This window comes from Brassica rapa, chromosome A05 (genome assembly GCF_000309985.2).
Source record: "Brassica rapa cultivar Chiifu-401-42 chromosome A05, CAAS_Brap_v3.01, whole genome shotgun sequence".
NCBI lineage: Eukaryota > Viridiplantae > Streptophyta > Magnoliopsida > Brassicales > Brassicaceae > Brassica > Brassica rapa.
Genome location: NC_024799.2, coordinates 22,053,035 through 22,066,216, shown reverse-complemented (window position 1 = coordinate 22,066,216; position 13,182 = coordinate 22,053,035). Strand labels below are relative to the sequence as shown.

General features: G+C 35.6%; 3 protein-coding genes and 1 pseudogene across 4 annotated transcripts; all 4 read left to right on the top strand.

The window, feature by feature from the left end:
• The first annotated feature begins 3,249 nt into the window (after positions 1-3,249).
• On the top strand, positions 3,250-5,225 carry LOC103869673 (transcription factor HY5-like). 2 transcript variants are annotated; one of them, XM_009147752.3, is made up of 3 exons: positions 3,250-4,113; positions 4,204-4,390; positions 4,487-4,728. In XM_009147752.3, the coding sequence occupies exons 1-3, from the start codon at positions 4,050-4,052 to the stop codon at positions 4,683-4,685; spliced, it is 450 nt and encodes a 149-aa protein (XP_009146000.1). In that variant the 5' UTR covers positions 3,250-4,049; the 3' UTR covers positions 4,686-4,728. The 2 variants fall into 2 exon arrangements, with proteins under 2 accessions (XP_009146000.1, XP_009145999.1); XM_009147751.2 differs by having other exon boundaries at positions 3,313-4,113; positions 4,201-4,390; positions 4,487-5,225.
• An 898-nt stretch (positions 5,226-6,123) lies between these two features.
• On the top strand, positions 6,124-7,529 carry LOC103869672 (rhomboid-like protein 14, mitochondrial). The gene is made up of 2 exons (XM_009147750.3): positions 6,124-6,459; positions 6,545-7,529. Exons 1-2 carry the CDS (start codon positions 6,241-6,243, stop codon positions 7,319-7,321), a joined length of 996 nt encoding a protein of 331 aa, XP_009145998.1. The 5' UTR covers positions 6,124-6,240; the 3' UTR covers positions 7,322-7,529.
• A 255-nt stretch (positions 7,530-7,784) lies between these two features.
• LOC103869812 lies at positions 7,785-10,143 on the top strand (annotated as a pseudogene).
• LOC103869669 (probable LRR receptor-like serine/threonine-protein kinase At1g12460) lies at positions 9,944-11,609 on the top strand. The gene has a single exon (XM_009147749.3). It carries the CDS (start codon positions 10,190-10,192, stop codon positions 11,375-11,377), a length of 1,188 nt encoding a protein of 395 aa, XP_009145997.1. The 5' UTR covers positions 9,944-10,189; the 3' UTR covers positions 11,378-11,609.
• The last annotated feature ends 1,573 nt before the right edge of the window (positions 11,610-13,182 follow it).

The window sequence follows — 13,182 nt, the reverse complement described above, 5'->3', positions numbered from 1 at the left end:
AAACCAACACCGTTTAGTTTGTAGCTTAATTACATCTTTGTGACTATCGTAGATTAGACGTTTATGGAAGTAATATATAGAGGCATGCAATAGTATTGTGCCAAAAAGTTATAGCAAGAGAGATCATTATCATGAGATGTACTCCTAAATTAACGTGGCATGTTCATGCATAGACAAAGATGCAATCATATCTCCACGTTTGCATACAACTTCATATAATCAAATCATATATATAGTCTTACAAACAAAATGAATGTCTGCTAGCTGCTGATGAAAATCAATCATTTGGATAGTACTTCGTCAAAAAGTGACATCAAATTATTTTAGTTGATTTTAAGGCACGGGGATCCCTTTGGGTGATACACATTACACATACTCTGACTCATGATCCAATATAAAGAAGAAAACGGATAAATAGCACAAACCAAAGGTCGACAGGCCATAGGTTTTTAATGTGTATTAGTCCTGAATCTTGAAAGATAATACGACAAAAAGTTTATGTACGTTAATTTTGTATAATATCATGTAAGAGTGATAAAGAAGATTATTTTAACCAGCATTAATAAATCACCAACAGAGATTTCAAACCTTATTTTCTTATTAAACCCGCCAGAAAGCTCCAAAATACCAAAGTTAGTCGCATTTAATCTAGCCATCTAGCAATTTCCAACTCTGCTCTATTTTTACTTTAAAATAGAGTTTAGAGTAAAAAATGCTTCAATAGTATTCTATTTCTCACTTTAAAATAGGATGAAAAAATAGGTTTACTCCAAATATAGAGTAATTTGTTTTTTTTTGTTCATCAATCTATTTTCTACTCTAAAATAGAGTACTATTGGAGTAAACTCAAACTCTATTATAGAGTTACTCTATTTTAGAGTAAATAGAGTTAGCCATTGGTGAAAATAGCAAAATATATTGGAGATGGTCTTAGACCATCTCCAATGTATTCCACTAAAATAGCAATCTCTAAAATATAGAGTAAAAAATAGAAGAATACTATTTCTTCCTCTATAAATAGAGGAAAAAATAGAGATCTCTATTATAGAGGAAGAAATAGAGGTGGGTTTGAGCAATTTCACCTCTAAATGCTATTATAGAGGTGAAAATAGCAATGGGTTGGAGATGCTCTAAGAGCATCTCCAACCCTACTCTATTTTTCACTATAAAATAGAGTTTAGAGTAAAAAATATTCCAATGGTACTCTATTTTTCACTCTATAATAGAGTGAAAAATAGATTTACTCCAAATATAGAGTAATTTGTTTTTTTTTTGTTCATCACTCTATTTTTTACTCTAAAATAGAGTACCATTGGAATAAATTCAAACTCTATTATAAAATTACTCTATTATAGAGTTACTATATTTTAGAGTAAAAAATAGAGTAAGCCATTGGAGATGGTCTAATTCAGGATTCATTATGGATAAAGCCTATAAATTTCTTGATATTCCTAGAGGAAAATTATTAAAATTGTTAGCTAAAATAGAATACTAATACTTACTTTTTCTTTTTTTAGAATACTAATACTTACGATTATAAAATCTTTATAATTGCTACAAAACCTGAACATCTGCTAACTTATTCCACCACGGTGTTAATCTAATCTATTAAAACAGGAGTACAAATAGTAAATGATCCTTAGTTTTCCTCAATATTTACAATTGAATGCCACTGAATCACTGATCATAATTATTAACCATTTCTACTTTTTATCACGCCTTTCTTTTACCTACCATATCTTGGAACCATAAATCACGGCTTCTTTTACCTGCCATATCTTCAAATATAAACGAGAAACTTATGTGAACAATTCTTAAATAATATATGTGAAGGATCTTTAAAATATTTGAATATCCGGCTCTGCGACGATTAAGATGTGAAACTATCTCAAACCTAACAACGATGAAGATTCAAAGGGTTACTGGGTTTCTCTATGATTTTTCAGTCATATTAGTCTGTATTAAATGGAGGAAAGAATCACATGTTATAGCGACCAAGATTGGAGGTTTTTTTTTGGATCTCAATCAGTGGAGAATATGCAATTCTTAGCTCGGAGGTTTCAGATCTTCCTTATTTTCGATGAGATGAGGTAAAGGTTTTGGTAGAATTTTTACTTCATAGATGAGATTGTATGTCGTTTCAAAAGAACATGATTTGTATACGGCTGAATATGGAAACATGGGCTTACTCTGTTGTCTGTTCTGATTTTTTTTAGAAGAGGCAGCTCTGCTCCTTTGTTTTTCACTTTTATGTATATCGTAATTGGGTGGAACATGTTTTTCAATGGGTTCATCAGCTGATAATCCCGGAAGCAAATTTTAGGCATATTTTTTTTCACTGATCTGAAGGTGGATATTGGCAGAGAAAAGTTGTGAACCTACGGGAGAAGATGAAAGAAGTCACATATTTTGACTTTGTGTTCAACAGAAAAAAGCACAAAAAAACAAATAATTAGTAAGGTTGAAAAAAACATGTGTACATTGATATTTCCCATATTCTTTTGTGGTCTTTCTCCATTAATATCATAATAAATAATATTTTCTTTGTAATATATTATGGCACATATAAATAACCAAACTATGTTTACTTTTTTCTTGCGACAATTATATAATCCCAAAATGTAAATTAGCCTTGGACACATTTATCTCAAACTGAAGAATAGAATCTAACCAAAAAAATAAGATTCGGTTCGGATTTGGATCTTATTAATTATATTACTGAATTTTATATTTCTAAGTTTTATATTTAACTTTAAATCCAAATATTAATAGTTTAATTTCACAAAAACCGAACCTGAACTGAAACCGAACCAGAATCTAAATATATTTAAAACTCTAATATTCAATTTCATAAGTTTTACATTCAATTCTAAATCAAAATATTAATAGTTTAATTTCACAAAACTCACAAGTATACTTAAAACTCTAATATTTTATGCTTTAATGTTTACTGTACCAATTAAATTGAATAAAACACAATAAATATAAAACACGGTCTTATAGTTTATAAATGAACCTTAAACCGTTGAACAAGAATATGTCAAAACTCCATAAAGTATGAATCTGTAACAAGAACACACACAATTATGTTTGTGTAAATCATTTAAAAGTGAAAACATATATTATAAAGAACAAACACCCGCGCGGGCGCGCGGGTCAAAGGCTAGTTACCAATAAAATTCATAACCAATAAGGTGTGGTCTGGTGGTTTGTTTCTGTGTACAGTGGGCTAGCTCGTCGTAGATAAAAACTAGGAACCGAGTTCCACAATTTACTAAGCTAGTGTTCAATTTGAGTGGTAAGAATAGCCGCACTTCAACAAGCCTTGGGACTGGTCTGGTTTTGATCCGGAATCCATCCCATTATTAAAAATAGTACAAAAGAAAGTTAATGGTATACTTTTTTTTGGTCAAGTAAATGGTATAAATTAAGTTCACAAAAGCAAGGAATAGAAACCAAACAAGGTATATATCGGACTATCATCAATATATGGCTACATGATGAGTGTGTTGTGCATGCCTTCTACGCCATGCAAACAAATACACGCACATAGTCTCTGACTTTGTCTGTAGTACGTTTGTATTGTTCTAGACAGTAATTATGGTCTTAAAACCCACACGCTCTGTCAATAAAGCTTTGTTTCCACAAGAAATCATGAACAAAGTTTAAAAGCAAAAACAGAACAATCAATTGTGGTCACAATCAAAGACTTTAGAATCTCAATCAGGTAGTATAGTGTAAAAAGGAAAACGGAGATACATTATATATGCTCTGTTAATTTCGACCATTGGATTGAGAGAGACTCTTGCACTTGTGGTCTTGCATGAACATACGTGTTCTTCTATAAGCCAAACATAACATTTTCAAGACTTTTATGTCAAAACGAGTTGTAGAGTTATATGGTGGTGTTTGATTGGTTTCAGACTTTGCAGTGGTCCCAAAGAAGAGAAAGAGAAGCCATTTCATTGGTTCGGTATTCTCTTTAACATCTTACTCTCTCTACTACTCTGGTCTTCAGCAAAATCTGAAAAGACAAGTAAAATATATTGATGTCTCTTCAACGACCCAATGGGAACTCTAGTTCCTCTTCTTCCCCCAAGAAGCACAAAACTGGTAGTTGTTTACTTGTTTTTAATGAAAATTTTGTTTTTTTTTCCTATTTATTTTGGTTTTAAGAAAATGGGTTTGTATAATTTTCAGAGGAGAGTGACGAGGAGGAGTTGTTGATGGTTCCTGACATGGAAGCAGCTGGATCAACATGTGTTCTAAGCAGCAACGCCGACGACGGAGTCAACAAACCGGAGATTGACCAGACCCAAAACGTAACTTCAACCGCCAAGCGGGGCCGTGGACGAGACCCAGTCGATAAAGAATACAGAAGCCACAAGAGGTGAAATATGAATCAGTCATTTTTACTAGAATTATGCAATTGAAACGTGAAAGAAGTGATAATGAATGTGCGTTGGTTTTGGTATGAAATAAACAGATTGTTGAGGAATAGAGTATCGGCACAAGAAGCGAGGGAGAGGAAGAAAGTGTATGTGAGTGATATGGAATCAAGAGCTAACGAGTTGCAGAACAACAATGATGAGCTTGAGGAGAAGATCTCTACTTTGATGAACGAGAACACAATGCTTCGCAAAATGCTTATTAACACTAGGCCTAAAGCTGACGACAATCACTAAGATGAGAAAACCATTTGACTAATCTAATGTTGTATGTTTATCTTTTGTTTGCATACAAAGAACATTCATTTTGAGCATAACATTGTCTATCTTTGTACTCTTATGAATTTTATGTCTTCGGTTTAATCTTTTGGATCGCACATTGTGGTTTGTACGATGTTGCTACTATCCATGTAATCGTTTAATTTGTAATTAAGACTTTGGTGAACAAAAAAAAATCGTGGATAAAATGTGATTTGAGATTTGCACAATCAAGAAAGACAAAAGGTAAAGACTGCATAGAGTTTAATCAAGAAAGACAAAAGACTTAGGCTTTGAATGGGTAACTCAAATCAAATAACGCAGATCAAACAAAAAATCAAACAAAAACGTAGATTAAGCAGAACAAATGCAGATCAAACAGAACAAATACAAATCAAGGTAATTTAATAAATTATTGTAATTAAAATATTTTATTATCTTAAGTATTTTAAAATATCTAAATTATCCTAAAGAACCAAATTACTCGAATAGTTTTTATCCAAAATATTAAAATTTATCCAAATTATCTGATTTATATCTGAAGATAACTTATGTATAAAATAATATATATTCTATATATCATTTTAAAAAATAAATTCATCCAAACATAATTTTACACTCAAATAGAAATTGAAATAAATATTAAAATACAGTTTAGAGAGAATTATTATTTGATTTAGAAACTAAATAAACTAATTATAAGAAACTAATAAGATGAAAAAAAAAATATTCATTGGTCCTAGGCTCTAATTGGTCATCTGCATCTTGCCCACTACTTTTTCTTATTTTTTGGAAAACAGTTTTTTTAAAGTCAATTACTAATTGGGAAAATTACTAAAAGAGAACAAAAAAAATAAGGTTGTTGTCCCCTTGGTATAAAACCAACATAAAGTTGTCTCAATAGTATAATTTTTCTCATAATCCCAAAACTAACCCTATATTTAATCTAATTAAACACAATTTAAAAGTTGTCTCAATAGCAGGCTGCAGATTTTGTCCAAATTAGTCTAACCTAACCGGAATTTTCGGTTTTGTTACGATTTTGAATTCAGTTTAGTTTGGTGGGATTTTAAAAATGTTTTGGTATTCAGTTTGGTTTAATTTTTAAAATATTTTTTGAAATAGTATTATCCAAAGTTAACATAAATCACTAAACTGAATTTTAATCAAATTAACCAAAAATAATGAATATAACCAAAAATATATGAGTTTTTAGGAAACTAAATCGAAATCTAACCAAAACCCCAAAAATTCAGTTGTTTTGGTTCAGATTTTAAAAATCTAAATTAACCAGAAATCTAACTGTTTCGGTTTACTAAGTGAAATTGTTGCCAAACCGAACTAACCGAGAATAACCAACCCGAACAAACAGAAGTATCCGAAACCAAAAGGTGGGTCCCATATGTAAAGAAGCGTCTGGAGAATTTGTTTTCGTAGAGACCAAACTGCTCCATGTAATAAACGAGATTAGGAATCTGAGAGAGATTTCGAGGAAGAATATCACAAGGAAAGAACCATCTCGAACCTTCAATCAATGGCGTATTCTGTTGAAGGAAGAAGAAGAGCAAGCGGAGGGATGCTTCCTCTTCTGGCCCTCAGCACCGTCGCTGAGTACTACAGACTCCCGTGGAAACCTCCGGTGACGGCGGGTCTATTAGCCGCCAACACTCTCGTCTATCTCAGACCGTCTTTTATCGATCCGTTCATCCCTCACATCAACGAGGTCTGGTTCAATCCAAACCTCATCCTCAAGGTAAACCCCAAATTCGATTCTCTTTAATGTAATTTCTTGAGAGAATTTGAGATTAGAAGAATCCAAAGTTTGTGACTTTTTACAGCACAAGGACTTGAAACGCTTCTTTCTATCACCGTTCTACCATCTAGACGAGCCTCACTTAGTCTACAACATGATGTCTCTTCTCTGGAAAGGTATCAAGCTGGAGACATCCATGGGAAGCAGCGAGTTCGCTTCGATGGTGTTTGCGCTTCTCGGTATGTCCCAAGGAGTCACGTTGCTGTTAGCCAAGTCCCTCCACGTGTTCTTCGACTACGAAAGAGCCTTTTACAGTGAGTACTCCGTGGGGTTCTCTGGCGTCATCTTTGCTTTGAAAGTTGTTCTCAATTCTCGGGATGAGGATTACACTAGCGTGTATGGTATCCTAGTACCGACTAAGTATGCTGCTTGGGCGGAGTTGGTTCTTGTGCAGATGTTTATGCCTAGCGCTTCGTTTCTTGGGCATTTGGGTGGGATTCTTGCGGGGATTCTCTACTTGAAGCTGAAGAGGTCTTCTCACTCAGGTTTAGACCCTGTGAGTATGGTTGTTAGAGGTGTTACTCGAGCCGTGACTTGGCCATTGAGGTTTCTGAGCAGTTTGGTTAGGTCTCGGAGGAGGAGGATAACAGGGAGAGGACGAGTGGGGAGAGGCCAGAATGGTGTCTGGAGATGCCAGTCGTGTACTTATGACAATTCTGGTTTGCAAAGTGTTTGTGAGATGTGTGGCTTGGGACGAGGTAGAGGAAACGGATGGTCAGTGAACCAGAGACAGACACATTCTTCTTCTAGTGATATTCCTTTGGATGAGCTGCGTCGTCGAAGAGTAGAGAGGTTTAGTTAATCTATGGAACTGTGAATGAAGCTGAAGCTGACTCATTCATTGCATTAGCATATGATTAGAGAGGTTTCTTCAAGCTGTTTCTCTTTTCATGTATTTCAGTGGAGTGACAGATAGTGTTGGCATAACGAATCTGTATCACTAACTAAACCATATGTTTGATCATTCATCATTGAGTCTCCACCTTTTAAAATACATGAAAAAGAGAACATTAGATTTCTTGGAACCAAAATCAAACCACTAATTTTCATTTGAAAACAGATTGATATTATCATTTCAATACCGAATTGATTAAATTTAGTGCAGCGTAAAACATGTATTGGGATATATAATCAATCACAAGTTTATATTTGCTGATTTCCATTTTTAAACTCGTTTCTAAGAAGTTATGAATTTACTTGTTTCTCAAGTTTTACTTGTTTTCCAAGATTGTTTTCCAAAATTATTCATTGAAGACTAATTTCCTTAAAAGCATTGAATGTATTGAATCCTATAGTATATTTTTTTTCCTAACAAGAAAGAAGTAAACGTATATATTTGATACCATAGTCATAGAGCTATTCATTTTAGTAACTAAATCGAAAACAAAACAAAACTCCTAATGCCTCCTCCGCAAGCTAGGCTTCCATGGGAACTGGAGGAAGAAATACTCACTCGTCTTCCACCTAAAGTTTTCGTTCGGTTCAGAACCGTATGCAAACAATGGAACTCTCGTTTCAACGACAGGAGTTTCATCTACAACCACCTGTCTCTCCCCGACCTCAGTTCATCCTCCTGACCAAATACACGATTTATTCGATAGACATCACGGACCCAACTATGAAGTTGCTTGAGCGACACACCTCTCGCCTTGGTTTATGTTTGCATAACGCAAACATCACTACATGCGATGAGTTGTTGTTTTTTAACTATCCACGCCCTTGGGAGAAGAAGACATCACTCTGGAATCCATGGCTGAGACAGGTTAAGTGGATCAACTTGGTTGTGGACAAACACTTCGATGTTTTTGGGTTAGGGTACGACAATAGTAGGCCTGAAAAGGTTTACAAGATGTTAGGCTATATGAGATGTCCTTCCAAAGTCCAGACAAATAGCTACCTCCAGAGAGTTTCCATGGAGGTTGTGGACAATAATGTTTACAAGATGTTGGAATATTTTAGAAGTCCACCCGAAGGCCAGATAAATGTATACCCTGACAGAGTTGTGATCTACGAGTGTGCGTTTCAAACGTTGAGGTTTATTGATACACCTGACGAGGACATGCCCATGTCTGAAACAGCTAAAAGTTCACAGGTGTCTTTGAATGGAAATTTGTATTGGATTGCTTGCAATCGCCATACTCGCGAGTATTTCATCCAAAGCTTTGATTTCTCGAGTGAGATTTTCAAACCCGTCTGTCTCCTTCCGTTTCAAGAAAGCCCTTCTTGTGATGAGCATGTCCTCGCGGTTTTCAAAGGAGATCGGTTTTCGTTGTTAATGCAATGCTATTTGACAAGGAAGATTGAGATTTGGGTAACGAAGAGGAAGATTGATGATACAGAGGAAGTGGTGTGGATGAAGTTGATGACTCTAACAGCAACTAACTTGCCAAAGTTGTTTAATAACTTGACTTTATGGTGTTAGTTACTTCATCTATGACAAGACACTAGTCATGTGTTGTGGGGACGATGAAAGTGGAAAGCCTTGCATCTATATTGTCAAGGGAGATACGTGCGATAAGATTCATATAGGTGCTGACCTAAACAGCCTTGCATCTAGGATCACTTGGTTTTCTCACTGTGCCTATGTTCCAAATTGGACCTCTGTTCCTTAGAGTTTTAGATTGCGTGAACTGCAAGTCTAGTATTATCAGGGTTTTATTTTCTTTAAGTTGTGCCCTGTCCTTTGTTTTAATGTGCATTTTGGAAGCTTGAAGTCTCAGTTTCATTTTCATACAACACATGCAACATCAAGATTCCATAAATGATCTTTCTTGGATGATAGAGACTTATAAATGGATTGATTTGGAGATTAAGGATATAATATATGAGACTTGTTGGAATTTCAATTTGTAACGTTAGGTTAATAGAGTTTGGCGTTAGACTATTACATGTATCTTCTTCACAAGACTATAAAATCTCATTTTGGCTATAACAAGCCTAGATGATTTTCGTTTACACATCAAGGAATAAATACTCCTTAATGTAGACATGGGCAGTCTAACTAAGTTATAACTAACAATTAGATGTTTTTGGACTTGGTTAGGACTTACAAGCATCCGAAACTGTTTATATTGAAGTCAGTATTGAATATTGATAGGTGATATTATTGGAACTTTAATGTGTTAGTATATGTGCTAGTTTAGTTGAGTAACCGAATTTCAAACAAATTTGTCGGTAAGTTCCAAAAGTCTTAAATCTAGTACAAGAATTGAATCGTGTGTTATTACTATTAGGGAAATTTTGTATACCAAACAAATTCAACTAGTACTGAATATAATGTAAGAAAAATCAAATCAAATAAGCCGAATTTTTTTTTTTTGTATATTTCTGATAACTTTCTATGTATATCTAAAACTGAATCGAACTTGACGTTCAGGATTAGATGAATCTGCTCCATCTTTGAGTTACCTCCACTGAGGAGTTTTGAATGCAAAAAGAGAACACAACCGCCAGTGTCACCGACAAGAGTCAAAAAGAGGCGTAATAAATTAACAAACACATTTTCTAACAAGAATCCATAACGTTAACATTCACTCACTATCACACACTCTCTCTGACTTCATTATTACCCTCTGCCACGCGCTCCCCTCTCTCCCTCTCTTTAAATACAAAACACTCTCACCAAACTTCAAAGAGAAAAAAAAAAGATAACTAAAATAAACATCAAAACATGAACTACACTTTCTTCTTACTTCTCCTCACTCTCGTCCACTCCACTTTCTCTTCCCTAGCTCCAACAGACCAAGCCGCTCTCGAATCCATCAGAGACTCCTTAACCGACATGCCCGGTTCAGCCTTCTTCTCAACTTGGGACTTCACAACCCCTGACCCTTGCTCCACCTTCTCAGGCCTCACTTGCACTTCTCTCGGCCGTGTCTCCGCCTTATCTCTCGGCCCTAACCTCTCCGGTTCACTATCTCCTTCCATCTCCAACCTAACCCATTTGACCCAACTCGTTCTCTACCCCGGTTTAGTCACCGGACCTCTCCCTCCTCGGTTCGATACCCTCCCTCTCCTTCGAGTCATTTCCTTAACCAGAAACCGCTTAACCGGTCCTATACCAAACTCTTTCTCATCTCTCTCGTACCTCCACACTCTTGACCTCAGCTATAACCAACTCTCAGGCTCTCTCCCTCCGTTTCTAACCACACTTCCTCATCTCAAAGTCCTTGTCTTAGCCTCGAACCGTTTCTCCGACAACGTTAAACCTGTCTCTAGCCCTTTGCTTCACTTAGACCTAAAGATGAACCAAATCTCCGGCCAACTCCCGCCTCTTTTCCCCACCACTCTCCGGTACTTATCCCTCGCCGGAAACTCAATCTCCGGCACAATCATCCCCTTGGAGCCACTCACAGACCTAACGTACATCGATCTCAGCATGAACCGGTTCACCGGAGCGATCCCGCAATCACTCTTTGGCTCCACAACCACATCAATGTTCCTACAACGAAACAACTTCACATCCATCAACGCCACGTCACTGTTAATGTTACCTCAGGGCTCCGTCGTTGATCTGAGCCATAACTCTATCTCCGGCGAGTTGCCTCCTTCCCTCGCCGGAGCAGAGTCTCTGTTCTTGAACAACAACCGTTTCACAGGAGAGATTCCAGAGGAGTACATCAAGAGCTTGGTCAACGGTACGACGAAAACGCTCTTCTTGCAACATAACTACTTAACGAGATTCCCGTGGAACTCTGGCTCGCAACTACCGGACTCTGTTTCGCTCTGTTTGTCGTATAACTGTATGGATACGGATCCAGTTGTTGGTTTGTCCACGTGTCCGATAGAAGTTGCACCTCTGCTCTCAAGGCCTGCTATACAGTGTTCTCGCTTTTACAATCACAGCTCCACTGGTTAAAGATCAGTTTGTTTGTTTTTGTTTGTTTGCAAAGAAAATTGTCAAAAATGACATTTTTAGAAATTGAACCGTTGTGTCTGGTAGTGTTTTCTTATTATAAAAATCTAAAAGTGTGGTCCTCACGTGTAAATTAGATTGTAGTGTTTATGGGATATATACTATTATTTTACAGATACGGTTGTTTTCTCTATTTTGTATTTTTCATTGAGTTCATATTGAGTTGCATGTGCCATTTGGAAGAGGAAAATATAGACACCATTGGTTTTTCAGATATTTTTTTTTCTTATCTTCAATTAGTATTATCTTATAATTAAAAAACGGTTGAAACTTTTTTGGGGTTTTTGCCAAAACTAACCCACAACTTGATTTTAATCCCAAACCTATACCCAAACTTGAATCAAATGCAAAACTAACCTAAAAGCCTAGTGAAATTACAGCTCAGCCCCTTGTGACCAAACAAAAAAACAGAAGCCATTTTTACGAATATAGCCCCAGTAAATCGTCTGAGTCGTCTGAATTGTTGGAAGTCGTCTAGACGACTGAAGTTTCAGTCGTCTGGTACCAGCTTATTTTAAAAATAATTTATAAATCTTGTAAAAAATATTTTGATGCGTGAAAAATAAAAATCAAGTAATTATAAACAGTTTTAAGTGATATAAATTAAGATATGATAAAATTGATTTGTTTTGAAGATAGATGAGTGGAAGTAGTGAATCATGAAATACTTTGGTTTAGGAGTTTGGCAAACATATGTTGTAGTATTGTATGGATTGTTAGGGTTAGATTTTGGAAAACTAAAATGTTTTTTTCAGAAATTAGTTTTCACTTATATGTGTTTATTTCTGTGTATAGTAAACACTTTTCAAGTTTGATTTGGTTTTATGAAGTGTTTAATTAGATAATTAAGTTTAGGGGTTATGTTTAGGGTGTGGACGACTTATATTTCAGTCGTCTGTTGAATAATTTACCCGGACGACGTATATTTCAGTCGTCCAGACGACTTACTTGTAAGTCGTCCAGACGATTTACTTGTAAGTCGTCTGGAAAGTCTTCTATTTTAGTTTCCCACTAAAAATATTTAATTTCCCGCTAAAAATATTAAACTCTTCTGGACGACTTACATGTAAGTCGTCTGTTTTAATTTCTTCACCAGACGACTGAAATGTAAGTCGTCCAGGAAGTCGTCTGAGTCAAAAATATTTAACCTAATTAGATTTTTTGCCTCCCTATATAAAGAAAAATTTACACATTCTCTCTCCTCCTCTCAAATGGCTGCAACAAAAATGTAATGTTCATCATTCTAAAACTCTCCAACCTCTCTCTAATCTCTTTGACTTGAAAACACCAAACTTTATATGAATTTTTCAGTTTTGTCTCATGTATTTCTTACTAATCTATCTCTTTTACAGGTTTTTAATCAAGTGGTACTCATCTTCCACTAATTTAGAGGTAGATCTATTAATTTTAGATATGTATTTTTGTGTGTTCTATAAATGTAGATTTATCTAATCTTCCACTCATTTTTTCTATTTTTAAGTCATTTGAACGTTTTTGGATATGCAGGTTTTTCAGATCTGGATTTGATGTGCAGGTTTTTCAGATCTGGAAGACTTCTGGGACGACTTACGTGTTAGTCGTCTGGAAGTCGTCTGGAAGTCGTCTGGAAGTCGTCTGGAAGTCGTCTGGACTTCTTGGAAGTCGTCTGGACTTCCAGGAAGTCGTCTGGACTTCCAGGAAGTCGTCTGGACTTCCAGGAAGTCGTCTAGACTTCCAGGAAGTCGTCTGGACTTCTAGGAAGTCGTCTG